The sequence below is a fragment of the Sciurus carolinensis genome, chromosome 2, assembly GCF_902686445.1.
Source record: "Sciurus carolinensis chromosome 2, mSciCar1.2, whole genome shotgun sequence".
NCBI classification, from domain to species: domain Eukaryota; kingdom Metazoa; phylum Chordata; class Mammalia; order Rodentia; family Sciuridae; genus Sciurus; species Sciurus carolinensis.
In genome coordinates, this window is record NC_062214.1 from 185,191,397 (window position 1) to 185,206,449 (window position 15,053).

The 15,053-nt window shown below is 40.0% G+C and overlaps 1 protein-coding gene across 1 annotated transcript; it reads right to left on the reverse strand.

Annotated features, from left to right (window-relative positions):
• Positions 1-13,998: 13,998 nt before the first annotated feature.
• On the reverse strand, positions 13,999-14,516 carry LOC124977277 (60S ribosomal protein L26). The gene has a single exon (XM_047540719.1). The coding sequence runs from the start codon at positions 14,493-14,495 to the stop codon at positions 14,058-14,060; it is 438 nt and encodes a 145-aa protein (XP_047396675.1). The 5' UTR covers positions 14,496-14,516; the 3' UTR covers positions 13,999-14,057.
• Positions 14,517-15,053: the final 537 nt, after the last annotated feature.

The window sequence follows — 15,053 nt, forward strand, 5'->3', positions numbered from 1 at the left end:
GTCAATAAATGCTCCCTATCCAAACTTACCATCTGCTTTCTTGTTCCTGGTCAGCACTCCTGAGATCTACTTCCCCAGGTCCTGCAAATCCTTGGAAATTCAGATCAACCCTCCTGAAGCTGAGGTTGTACTGAGATCAGTACCACCTGATCGGAGTGTCCTGAGACCTGACGGGGAGGCAGGCCTGGAGGTATTAAGGAAGGGGTCTTAGGGAGAACCAGTTCCACGGTGCAGGGTACCGCAGGTGGTGCCATTTCACTGACTCCAGGAAAGGGGAGGCTGCTTCCCTTCTAGCAGGGCGGAGCTGTGCTTCAGCCAGCCTCAAGAGCTGAGGGGAATTTGGGGTTCACAATTCCTAGGAATCTACCCAAATAACCCCGACATGGATTGCATGATTCCATTTTCTTCTCCCGTCATGGCATTAATGCTGACAGATAAGACTTGTTGGAGTTATAAGCTGAATCATCTAAGAAACTCTGTTACCTTTAAAATTAGAGCCTGGGCTTAATTTTCAGCAGTGTTTTGGGGAAATCAGAGTGTCCTTCGAAGTTACCGTAGAACACATCGACTTTTTAAAGAATGTTTTTTTGCCTGGCATTTGGTCATAGCCTCTCACTTTCTTGTGCAAATCTTCAGTGCAGTTAAGAGACTTACCCCAGTCGAAACTTCTTGTAATTATCATTGCCCACAACCTTCAAGCACCTCATCTTCTGCCTGCACCTGTCTTCACTTAACCTCAGGTGAATGCCTCACTAATTGTATGCCACTGCAGGTCACTGCAAGCCAATGATCATCACCACCCCACTGACCTCCCGAAGTGGAGAACTTAGTTATTGCCACCAGCTCACTGAGGAACCCAGCTTTAAAATTCCATCTAGATGGTTTGATTGATAGGGCCACTCGATACCAATTGTTTAAGCCTGTGCTCTCGATTGCGGCACAGCTTAAAAGAGGTGACTTGAGTACAATCCCAGAGGTCAGAAGTGAAGGACAAGAAGGAAGAAGGGACTGGAGGAGAGCCAATGTGAGGATTCGTTAGCAAGCAAGCTGCCACTGAGTGTGACTGATTGCTCACAGACTTATCTCCATTCCTGAGAAGCTATTTAAAAACTATTTATCGGCGTTGTCTATTGATGGGGAAAGATAAAGGGGAAGAGTTTATTTACTTCTCTTTCTTCCATTTCCCATTGGTTGAGATGTCACCTGGGGACAGAAGTTCATTCCCCTGCACTTCCGGGCTCTGCCTATCTGTGTGTCCAGCAGAGACCCCCAGCAGGGTCAGCAGGGAAGCCCAACAGGAGAGGAAAGGCCTGAGGCTGGCTATGAGATGAGGGCCCATCAGGTTGACCTGCATGAATCAGCCAGAATCTGTGCCAAGCTGGTTGCCACAGGGGGGGAACAAGTGAGGCTTGGAGGATCTCAGGTGAGTTAAGGTAGGAAAGTCCAAGAGGAGTGTGGGTGCAAATGCAGATGCCAAATGGCTGGGTGTCAGCTGGACACCTAGGTCTTCAGAAAGCATTTGACAATCAATGCATTTTGTCTGGCACACCCTGAAAAAAATTGGAATCGGAATGTCTTCAGGCAGAGTACACATTTTCCCCACTTGCCAGGATCCCTACTCTTCTCTCTGTGGGTTACACACTCCACATGTTCCCCTTCCCAGCCTAACCCGTGAAGGCATTTGGGCTTACATCCCCTGAGGGTTGGGCTTATAACCTGGTAACAGGGCACGGAGGATTTAACTGCTGCACGTTCTCCAGCTGGCTTGTGCTCAGAAGCCTTGGATGGGAATGACTCAGGACTGCTGGAAAAGTGAGCCAAGGCCTAATGTGAGTTCCCGTGAGGTTTCCAGCCAGGTGAGCTGGGAAATCACAGGATTAGTTGGTTCCCAGAACACTGGGCATGTGCTGGAAAGAGCAGAGCAGCAGTCTCCTTTTAAGAAAACACCTGGACACTTTCCAGGGGATCAGAAGAAGACCTTATTTTTGATGTTTATTTTTACAGTGCCAGGATCAAGCCAAGGGCCTCATGAATACTAGCTGCACTAGGCAAGTGCTCTACCACTGAGCCACATCTCCAGCCCTGTGTGAGAGTATTATGAAGCAGTCTTGTTTAGTAAAGAGGTTTCAGCCCAGTTCTAGTTAAATAATGATGTTGGACCTGGCTCTCTTCCCGTCCATTCTTCATGCTCAGCAGTGACCTTCAATTCAGTAATCATTTTCTATTTCGAAAACAAGATAAGTTATAGATGCTGTATCATCAAAGCAGAGCTTGAAGTCTGATAATAAGATAACTCCATTCTGTTAAGTGAACTGTCTGGATTTGTAAGAGATATTGAATTTCTTAAGCACATTATGAGGTGGACAGTAGATACTATAGACCTTTTATTAGGAAATTTATGTCATAGAGATATTTGAGGCATTGTATTGAGCCCTGTTGATACAAAATGAGGTAAGATATGAAAAGCTGCCCTTGGGGAATTGGGAAGCTCTTAAGAAAACACATGACATCACATTGGTCTGGGCAGAGTTTTGTGGGTAACCAAGGAAGGAGGGAAGGCTTTGCTGAGGAAGTGACATTTGTTCTGAGTCTTGAAGGGTAACTCACTCCTGAGGCTGCAGTGGGAAGATGGAATGACTATTCAGAACGGTGAGGCAAGGACAAGATTGGAACCTCTTGCACTCCTGACTAACTGGTCTACCTTGACCACCATGGCCACTGCTCGCCACCCCCATTAGGGTGCTGCTACAGCCACCTTCACTAATAATCTCGGCCAGACTCTGCCTTCCCACACCTCAGAGGCAGGCAAGTTGTTCCTGTCGCCTGAAGTAGCAGGTTAGTCACTAATGCCTGGACTGGGTGCTGGCTGAATATCTATCCCTGGCTTGGAAGTTTCCAAGTGTAAGATCACACCAATGACAGCTATCAGCAAAGTCATAAGTGTCCTAGATTTATTTTCCCATTCCCACAAGGATGGAGTTCAATGGGAAGGAGTGAATTACTATGTCGTCACACTTTTCTGAGCATCTAGAAAGAAAGCTATATCTAAAGAGTTGTGGGTGACCAGATGAATAGCTGAGTAGTGTTGCGGGTGACCAGGTAGATGTATTCTTGGTGGAGCGTCTGTTTCCTCTTTTTGATGATTTGATAACTGATGGCATTTCCTACCTTCTGGACTCTGTTCTGCACCACGTCAGCAATGTACACAACTGAATTGCCTGGGTGCTTCGAAAGTGTGGACTCCACCATTGAAATCAGAATCTCTACAAGCAGGGCTCGGATTTGTACTTTAAAAGATCCTTTGAAAAGCTCACATGTTGTAATGTGCAGCCAGAGTTGATTACCACACTTCTAGAGTCACAGAGAGAGGACGGGGTAGGGGAACTTATATTCAGTGAGCAAGAGCCATTATCAACATCTTCCCCGTATAGTTTCCATAACAATGACATGGGAACCTGTAGTCAGGAGCATTCCATTAGTTTGACATAAATATTCTGATAAACTGTTTGGAGTCAAAGGGGAGTCCTCCCAAGAATATGTTCAAGAAGCAAAGTTGTTCCCCAAATCACATGTATGTGTCAAGAACAGGAAATAGATGGCCTTTAAATGGAGAAGATATCAAAAAAAAAAAATGGATAAGAAAAGGGGGGAAAGGGACCTACTGTGAGCCTCCAGACCTCCTGTGGCTGAACTCCTGGGGTAAGGATCTTGTGGATACAGTTTGAGTGGGAGGTTTCTGCCTGATTGATGGGGGAGGTCGAGAGGCAGGAACTAGGTCAGGAGTCTGTTTGGAAGTCTGGGTTTCATCTGTGTCATAGCTGATGTTCACATTAGACACTCGGGGTGGGCAGAGGTGCAAGATACTGTCACATTGTGACAGAATAGAATTTGCTGATGTCAAGAAGTCACCTTGGTAAGTCATGTTCATGAGGTTCCACTGAGAGCCACTGTGACCAAAAATGAACTGCTAAGCTGTCGGTGTCTTAAGCCCCCTTGCTCTTCTCAAACAGCGGCAAGGAAAGGGGACACTCCCCAACAAGGCCAGACCAGGATAGGTGAGGCCAACTGACCGCCAGCACCCAGCCCTCCGGGCGGAGGACAATCAGACGTGTCAGGGAGACCAGTCACAGCAGGAACTCGTTGATTGAGGAAATCACACAGCTTTTATGTAGGGTGGGGGCTAGGTGGGAACCCATCAGCTTAAAGGTCAGCAAGGCATGGGGGGTTCATGCAGGTGAGAGTCCCATAGGACTATATGGCAAGCACCAGCTGATCATGTTCGCGGAACTGTTGTTAACCAATCCCTCACAAGTCCGATTTATCGTCATTAACCTTTGAAACCGCCTTTGAGGCCTTGATCTTGCTCCCTCGCCAGGGAGTAAGGAGTCAGCCTGAGTTAGTTAACGTGTCATTAGTCCCAACACTAAGCATTAAGTTTCTGAGGAGGAGTGCTAAGACAGGACTCCAAAAGAGCGCTCTGTGGACTTGAATTCTAAAGTTACATGAAAAAAAAATCAAAGAAATTTGGGAAATGGGCTAAATTAAAGACCTTCCAAAGCATCTCATGTGCCAATGTGCATAGTGACATTCCAAGAAGTGAAGTATAGGCTGCGACTCTCTCTTCTTGTTCTCTTTGACTATCTTAAAGAACCAGAATTTCCTGAGTCACTTTGGAAAACACTATTGCAGGTCTATACATGAATAACTGCTACTGCATAGAATTTTTTTTTTTTTTTTGCCAGAAATGACTAAGAGACATACATATATAAGGACACACACTAATACATTTTAAATGTACCTATTTTTTTTTAAACCAAAGAGTTGTTTTCCTTTTGAATATCCTTTCCTAGAAAGAAGACATAAATAAATAAAAGCAAGTTGTCACTGCTGCCAGAGACATTGTGCAGTCTCTGGATGTTTGTCCCCAAATCATTGCTAATGATGTAATGGCTCTGCAGGGTTTATTTCACTCCTTGAAACCAAAATTCCCTGTGGAGAGTTAGAACAATATATTTGAGGATGGGAGCAAGCCGGAAAATTAAGGATTCATCCTGCTGTGTTTCTATTACTGTACATTCATGATGTGACTCGATAAGTCAATGCAAAGTGAGAAGCAGCTGGCAATCATAGCAGGAGGTCAGGAACAGAGTTGCTACTGTGTGGAGGTAACTTCAGTGAAGTGGAAGTGTGTGAAGGAGATGGGGTAGAGGCAGAAGACCCGAATTCTAGTCCCAGAGATGCCACATTTTTGGTATATGACCTTGGCCAAATTCCCTATAAAATGCGGGTCAGATGGCCCTGAAGTTCCCATCCAGAGTGACTGTATGTGTATCTGGATAACTGCACAATCGTGTGAACTACTTCAAAGTTACCAGGAAAAAAATTCTGGAGAACTCAGAACTTGAAAAAAGGGCTTGTCTGAGGGTTCCAGGATTTTCACAGCCATGATTCTGTGGGGACAGGGATAGGGATAGTGCAAAGCCTCCTCTGAGAGCGCTTCCCCCACCCCTGCCGCCCGCTGAGGTTTTTGATGCATCAGCCACTCCTGGGGCACCCATGTCTACTCCAGTGGATCACACAAAGTCCTGGGGTTACCTGTTGCTAAGAAAATGTTGGGGGTTCCTGGCCCCGGGCCTCCACACGATGTTGCTGTTGAGTTCTGGTCCTCAACTTAGGTGTCAGGCCATGATGTCCATGCACTCAGCCATGCTGGCCCAGTGTCCTTAATACCTGCTCAGTCCTCTCAGCACCCTTGCGGCTGTTCCTGACTTGGAGGTTCATCACCTCCTCTCTCCCTCTTTACTTTACTTCTTCACAATCACTGGGGATCATGCCATGAAGCAAATATGTCTCAATCTTTAAATTACAACTTTCTCCCAACCCCTAAGAATAGTTAGCCAGTCTTTCCTTAGAAATAGTAAGCCAACACTATGGTTGGATTTTTCACATGTTGTGATTGATTAAATAATCAATAATTCACCTAATTTTGTCCCCCAATAGAATTTCTGATGTCTGATTTGGATAGTTAACGTATCCAGAATGTACATAATTTGAATGAAGTTCTCCCAGTTAATTCTGGGATTCTCTCCATCTCTCTTCTTTTCTTTCTAAGCATGAAGAAGTAGTCCATTTTTTTCCCTTAGCAACTTTTTAGAGATTCCTTTCATTTCAGGCTTTAATTTCCTTTTCTAAATTTGGGAGAAACTGTAATAAATACATTTTTTGCTCTTGTGACCTTTTCCCATATTCCTCCAGAATGTCAAACTCTCTCCTAAGACCACAGCCAACTCCACAGCCCAAGCCCTGGGCAACTGATGTAGCCTCCACGTGGTCTTTCCATATCTATACTTTAGCTTTTCTTCACACTGCAAGTAGAGAGTCTTTTTTAAAATTGGATCAGTTCTTGTCCCACTGAAAACTCTTCTGGCTTCTGTTGCTCTTGAAAGATTCTCTCTCTTTTATATGGCAGACAAGAGCTCTTCAACATATATAGAATATTCCATGCATCGACGAGTGAATTCACTTTCTTCTCAGCAGCATATGGAGCCTTCTCGAAAATAGACCATATGTTATGCCACAAAGCAGCCCTCAGTAAATTCAAAACAATAGAGATATTGCCATAATGGAATGAAAGCATAAATTAATGACAAAATTAAAAATAGAAATTACTCTAACACCTGGAGACTAAATAATATGCTATTGAATGAAAAATGGATAACAGAAAACATCAGGGAGGAGATAAAATTTCTTAGAGGTCAATGAGAATGACAATACAACATATCAAAATCTCTGGGACACTATGAAAGCAGTACTAAGAGGAAAATTCATTGCATGGAGCGCATTCCAGAAAAGAATGAAAAGTCAACAACTAAATGGCCTAACATTACAGCTCAAAGCCCTAGAAAGAGACGAACAGAAGAACAGCAAAAGTAGTAGAAGACAGGAAATAATGAAAATCAGAGCTGAAATCAATGAAATTGAAACAAAAGAAACAGTTCAAAAAATTGACAAAACAAAAAGTTGGTTCTTTGAAAAAGTAAACAAAATAGACAAACCCTTAGCCACACTAACAAAGAGAAGGAGAGAGAAGACTCAAATTACTAAACTTCATGATGAAAAAGGAAATATCATGACAGACACCACTGAGATACATAACATAATGAGAAGTTACTTTGAAAATCTGTATTCCAACAAAATAGAATCTACCGAAGACATTGACAAATTTCTAGAAACATATACTCCTCCCAAACTGAACCAGGAGGACATACACAATCTAAACAGATCAATATCAAGCAATGAAATAGAAGAAGTCATTAAAAACCTACCATCCAAGAAAAGCCCAGGACCAGACGGATTCTTAGCCGAGTTCTACAAGACCTTCAAAGAACTCATTCCAATACTTCTCAAAGTGTTCCAGGAAATAGAAAAGGAGGGTACCCTACCAAACTCATTTTATGAAGCTAATATCACCCTCATACCCAAATCAGGCAAAGACACATCAAGGAAAGAAAATTTTAGACCAATATCCTTGATGAATATAGATGCAAAGATCCTTAACAAAATATTGGCAAACCATATCCAAAAACATATTAAGAAAATCGTGCACCACAATCAAGTGGGGTTCATCCCTGGAATGCAAGGATGGTTTAACATCCGTAAATCAATAAACGTAATCCATCATGTCAATAGACTTAAGGATAAGAATCATATGGTTATTTCAATTGACGCAGAAAAAACATTCAACAAAATACAACACCCCTTCATGCTCAAAACACTAGAAAAAATAGGGATAGTAGGAACATACCTCAACATTGTAAAGGCTATTTATGCTAAGCCCATGGCCAATATCATTCTTAATGGAGAAAAACTGAAAGTATTCCCTTTAAAAACGGGAACGAGACAGGGATGTCCTCTTTCACCACTTCTATTCAACATTGTCCTTGAAATACTAGTCAGAGCAATTAGACGGACTAAAGAAATTAAAGGGATACGAATAGGAAAAGAGGAAATTAAGCTGTCACTATTTGCTGTTGACATGATTCTATATTTAGAGGATCCAAAACCCTCCTCCAGAAAACTTCTAGACCTCATCAATGAATTCAGCAAAATGGCAGGCTATAAAATCAACATGCATAAATCTAAAGCATTTTTATACACAAGCGATGAAACATCTGAAAGGGAAATGAGGAAAACAACTCCATTTGCAATAGCCTCAAAAAAAAAATAAAATACTTGGGAATCAATCTAACCAAAGAGGTAAAAGATCTCTACAATGAAAACTATAAACATTGAAAAAGAAATTGAGGAAGACCTTAGAAGATGGAAAGATCTCCCATGTTCTTGGATAGGCAGAATTAATATTGTCAAAATGGCCATACTACCAAAAGTGCTATACAGATTTAATGCAATTTCAATTAAAATCCCTATGACATTTCTCATGAAAACAGAAAAAGCAAACATGAAATTCATCTGGAAGAACAAAAGACCCAGAATAGCAAAGCAATCCTGGACAGGAAGAGTGATGAAGGCGGTATTACTCTACCAGATCTTAAACTCTACTATAGAGCAATAGTAACAAAAACGGCATGGTATTGGCACCAAAATAGACAGGTGGACCAATGGTACAGGATAGAAGACACAGAGACATACCCACGTAAGTACAGTAACCTCATACTAGACAAGGGTGCCAAAAACTTACAATGGAGAAAAGATAACCTCTTCAACAAATGGTGCTGGGAAAACTGGAAATCCATATGCAATAAAATGAAACTAAACCCCTATCTCTCACCCTGTACAAAACTCAACTCAAAATGGATCAAGAATCTTAGGAATTAGACCTGAGACCCTTCACCAAATAGAAGAAAAAGTAGGACTGAATCTCCATCATGTTGATTTAGGACCAGACTTCCTTAACAAGACCCCCATAGTGCAAGAAATAAAAGCAAGAATCAACAAATGGGATAGATTCAAACTAAAAAGTTTTTTCTCAGCACAGGAAACAATCAATAATGTGAAAAAATAGCCTACAGAGTGGGAAAAAATCTTTTCCACACACACTTCAGACAGAGCACTCATCTCCAAAGTTTATAAAGAACTTAAAAAACTTTACACCCCAAATACAAAGAACCCAATCAATAAATGGGCTAAGGAAATGGGCAGACACTTCACAAAAGAAGATAAACAGGTGATCAACAAATATATGAAAAAGTTCTCAGCATCCCTGGTAATTAGAGAAATGCAAATTAAAACCACCCTAAGATTTCATCTAACTCCAATTAGAATGGCTATTATCAAGAACACAAGCAATAATAAGTGTTGGCATGGATGTGGGGGAAAAGGCACACTCATACATTGCTGGTGGAGTTGCAAATTTGTGCAGCCACTCTGGAAAGCAATATGGAGATTCCTCAGAAAGCTTGGAATGGACTCACCATTTGACCCAGCCATCCCACTCCTTGGTTTATACCCAAAGATTTAAAATCAGCATTCTACAGTGATGCAGCCACATCAATGTTCATAGCAGCTCAATTTACAATTACTAGATTGTGGAACCAACCTAGATGCCCTTCAATTGATGAATGGATAAAGAAACTGTGGTATATATACACAATGGAATATTACTCAGCCATAAAGAACAATAAAATGATGGCATTTGCTGGTAAATGGATGAAGCTGGAAAATATCATGCTTAGTGAAATAAGCCAAGCCCAAAAAACCAAAGGACAAATGTTTTCTCTGATAAGTGCATGGCAATATATAACAATGTGGGGTCGAGGGGGGAAGAGAAGAATGAAGGAACTTTGGAGGGTGTAGAGGAAAAGGGGTGGGAGGGGGTGGGAATGGAAAAACAGTAGAATGAAACAGTATTCCCCTATATATATGTATGATTACATGAATGGTGTGAATCTACATTGTGTACAACCATAGAAATGAAAAGTTGTATCCCATTTGTGTACAATGAATCAAAATGTGTCTGTAAAAATAAAAAGTATTTAAAAAAAAAAAGAGTTCTTCAAATCTCAGCTCCGACTACGGGTCCCTATTCCCTAAGCTTCAATCATGCTGACCTCCTCGTCCACACCTGCCTGTTCCTTTCTGCCTTAGGGCAAGCGCTTGTCTTTGGGCCCGGAATGCTCTTTCCCTTATTTCTTTCTGTCATCAGTTATGAATCATCATGTCGATTTTAAGTACACCACTTCATTAGGATGGGGAGCCCATGGTAACCACTCAGCAGGGTGAGATTATTTTAATGAGTAGTGTATGGTAGCTATCAAATTTATATGTTTATATTTTGTATTTGTCCATATGGGAAACTGACTTGGAGCACCGTGTGTAGAACAGCCCACCTCCTCTCACTATGCAGACACCATTCCCAAGTTTCTTAATTCTGATATGTGCCTAAGTCTGTATCTATGCTTTCTGTTCTCTTTTATCAGATTTTAAAATCTATTCTTGCACCATTACTGCACTGTGTTAATTACTAGACAACTTCATAATCAAGCTTTGTGTCTTATAAGGAGAGTCCCTGTTGGCCCTTACTAATTTTTCTTCTTCAGATTTGTCCTTGTTATTTTTTTTTATTCACTGTACACAAATGGGGTACAACTATCATTTCTCTGGTTGTACATGAAGTAGAAAGATCTCCCATGCTCTTGGACAGGCAGAATTAATATTGTCAAAATGGTCATACTACCAAAAGCACTACACAAATACAATGCAATTCCAATTAAAATCCCAATGACATACCTCATAGAAATAGAGAAAGCAATCATGAAACTCATTTGGAAGAATAAGAGACCCAGAATAGCTAAAGCAATACTTAGCAGGAAGAGTGAAGCAGGGGGTATCACAATACCAGACCTTCAACTATACTACAGAGCAACAGTAACAAAAATGCCATGGTAATGGCACCAAAACAGACAGGTAGACCAATGGTACAGAATAGAGGACACAGAGACAAACCCACATAAATATAGTTATCTCATACTACACAAATGTGCCAAAAACATACAACGGAGAAAAGATAGCCTCTTCAACAAATGGTGCTGGGAAAACTGGAAATTCATATGCAGCAAAATGAAACTAAACCCCTATCTCTCACCCTGCACAAAACACAACTCAAAATGGATCAAGGACCTAAGAATTAGACCAGAGACCCTATCTTTGTTATTCTTGACCCTTGATATGCAATAGAATTTTAGGATCATTTTTTCAAGTTCTGTGAGTAAAACTTGCTGATTTTAATTAGAATTGCATAGAATATTACAGATAAATTTTGGGAGTTCTTCATATTTCTGATTTTCATCATAGAAATCAGTATATGTCTCTATTTTAAATAAATCTTTTATGCCTTTCAAGAAAATTTTATAATATTCTCCATAAAGACCTTAAGCATCTCTATTAAATTTATTCCTAGGTTACTCATAAACTGAATCTATAAAAGGTATTTTTAAAATTTATCTTTTAATTGCTCATTGATGTATAGGAATGCATTCATTTTTTATAAGGTAATCTAGTATCTAGCAACTTTAGTGAAATCTTAATAACACTAGTTTTTTTCTTTAAATTTGCTTAGATTTTCTATGGAGTTATTAATTTTGAGTACAAATAAAGACAACTTTATTTTCTTTACCTATCCTTTAATGTTTATCTATTTTAATTAGTTATTGTGCTAACTGGGACTTCCAGAATAATAATATTGAATAAAACTGATGTGGTAGACACTCTTACTAGGTCTCACCATTAAATATGACATTTGTCCTTAGTTTTTTTTTTATAATTTCCTTTCTTAGGCTAAAGAAAACTGTCATAATTTTCTATTATGATTTTGTATTGGATTTTACCAAATTCTTTCTCTGCATCTATAAAGAAATGAGATGGGGAATTTTCCTTCTTTTTTCTATTTACTGAACTAGTCTGCATAAGAGGAGAACTATTATTCTTTGAAAAATTGTTAAAACTTGCCTATAACATCATCTTGGCATGTAACTAGTTCTGTATGTTTCCCCCCATTCTTTATTTTATCTTACACCTGCAGATTTTCTTCCTTTTTTCAGAATTCAGCAAGGTTGTTTTTGATTATATTTTATATAAAATCTTGATTTTCTGCGGGTTATTTAAGTCTTTGCATTAACTTGGTTTACCAGCTTTCTTAAAGATTATTTCTTTAAGAAAAAAATATTTTGGTTACTCTTGTGAATGAGACCTGTATTGCATATTGTTGCTAATCGATGCTGACATAGAGAAGGCATATTTACATTCATTCCTAGTCAGTTCACTGAAGTCTTCACTAAGGACCCAGAATATTACCAGACTCAATAGTCTATGACTGCAAAGTAATATTTTATTTCCTTTTGAATTAAAAAATGCAAGGATTGCTAGGCCATTGTATGGACTATCAGAAATCAGTGCTTCTGCAGGGTTTCCCAATAGAGTTTTGGGAATCCCAAAGGAATGTACCCATGCAAATAACTCTCCTGTTATTGACTTGCTCCTGCAGCCACATTCTGAACCACTGCTTCTGCACAGCCAGGAAAGTCTCCTTTCAGCACCTCATAAGGGGCACTTTGTAACCCTCTCATGTTGTCTCCAAGTTGGACACAATTCTGTCCCATAAGTCCCAAGATAAAACTGAAAATAGGCTCTTATATTTAACAAAATGTATTGCTGAGCATCTAGAGAAGATGTTCAAGTGACTTATGATGGAAATAAAATTAGATTGTCATCAGACTTTTCAAGAACAATGCTTTATTCCAGATGATGATTAAGTAATATACTTAAGATACTTAAGTTAAAAGAATTTGAACCAAAAGTTTTATAATGAGCCAAACTGGCTTACAACATAAAGGCTCTAGACACATTATTATCAACATCTGAGAATTCAAAGACTCTTTCCCCCTTAATCCTTTGCTGAGAAATCTACCAAAGAACAAACTTCAGATGCTTTTCAAGTTAAGACAGTTACATGAATACAGGTAATGAGCATGAAATTCATAACCACTTACAGAGATAAACTGAAGATGAAGTTTAAAAGACAAGCTTACAGTGCATAATAGTTATATGTCTGATAATGTAATTATAGTATCATTCAAAATGCAAATAGAATGGGTAGAGCATACACAAGGTTTTTCAAATTGTTTTCAGTAATCCTATGGTGGATAGTACTGATATAGGTAATAAAGAAGAGAACAAACGATAATTGTGGTCAATTCTAACTCTACAGTACATTGTCTACTTGAGAACCAGGATTCATAGTACAGAGGAAAGAAGATACAGATTAAACTAGAAAAGGTTATGTAAAAACTCAACAATCCTGAAGTTGAATTGGATGAGGTTATCATTCATCTTTATGCTTACGTACATGTAGGTAAGTATTCATGGTATTCAAGAAGTCCTCATTTCAAGGTGACAATCTAGGTGCTAGAAATCTCTCTGGGTTGGTCCTGGACATGTTTACTGAAAATTTTTGGAAACAAGGACCCCACCCAGTAACCGAAATTATCCCTAGCACCAGAATATTATTTGAAATGGAGGCCGCTTGGAGATACAACTAATTTCAAGACAGAAGCAGAAAATAAACAAAACGATCAGAGAATGTGTTGTTACATCCCAAAATCATGCCAAAAGCCATCAATTTAAAGGGCCTTCCTATGGCCGGAATGGAGAAATTCGAGTTTTAATAAAGAGTTGGGCACAGTGGCACATACCTGTAAATCCCAGTAGCTCAGGAGACTGAGACAGAAGGATCGCAAGTTCAAAGTCAGCCTCAGCAATTTAGGGAGGCCCTAAGCAACTCAACAAGACATATCTATAGATAACATATAAAAAAGGGTTGAGGATGTGGCTCAGAGGTTAAGCACCCTGGGGTTCAATCCTGGTAACACACACACACACACACACACACACACACACACACACACAGAGTTTAATAAAGATGTTAACAACAATGGATTGCTACATATCAAATATATTATATCCGTGAGTTTATAGTAATTCTTTTTTTTTTTTTTTTTTTTTCATTTTAGCAGTTTTTAATGCAAGTTGTAAATATGGTTACTTTATTCCTGCATCTTCTCAATTGTTTCTTCTTTATATTTGCCCTTTTCCTTTCCTACTTGGCGAGACTTGGCCTTCCGTTCCAGGATCTTTTTGCGGTCTTTATCCAGTTTTAGTCTGGTGATAACCACCTTGCTGGGGTGAATGCCCACATGGACAGTTGTGCCATTAGCCTTTTCCCGTTGCACCCGTTCAATATAGATGACATATTTCTTCCTGTAAACCTGGACCACTTTGCCAATCTGCTGACCTTTATAGTGTCCTCGCACAACCTGAACTTCATCATCCTTTCGGATGGGCATAGATCGAACATTGTACTTCTGTCTCAGCTCTTTGGAAAGAGGGGAGGACATAATCTTCCTGCGAATGTGTGACGGTGCATTGAAATGCCTTTTGCGGTTCTTGCTTCGGTCAGAAGTCACAAAAGGATTGAACTTCATTTTAGCCGATGCCGCTTCAACGATGGCCGCAAAAGGGAAGAGGCCTACACGTTTCTTCCAGTAATTCTTAAAAAAATGACTGGTCATATTTGGAGAAAAATTCGGGAACCCACTCATTATCATGAAAACTAATAAGGGGGAAAATCAATTACTCATTCTGTCTTCCTACATGAATTTCATCTCAGTAACCAAAGAGTGGATGAGTAAAGTGCCTCTTCATAGAAAGATTTCAGTTAATTAAGAATAAATGAAATCTCCACCTTGCAGCTCCTCCTCAAGTCACAGATCTAAACACTGAGCAGCAGCAGCTACTAACGTCACCAAAAGAAAGGCAACCAGGCAGTCTAGGCTTCCTGATGAAATAACACAGTCTCACCAACCGTCTTACCAAAGCAAATAAACCTGAATCCGAACTAGCTGCCAACTGGCAGGGAATACAGAGGACAGGGGAATATGTTAAATTCCACCATAGTGCACAACCAGTAAAACCCAGATCACAAGAAGCTCCAAGATCCAACAACATTTCAACAAATACCTTGCCAAGGATAAAAGGGGCAC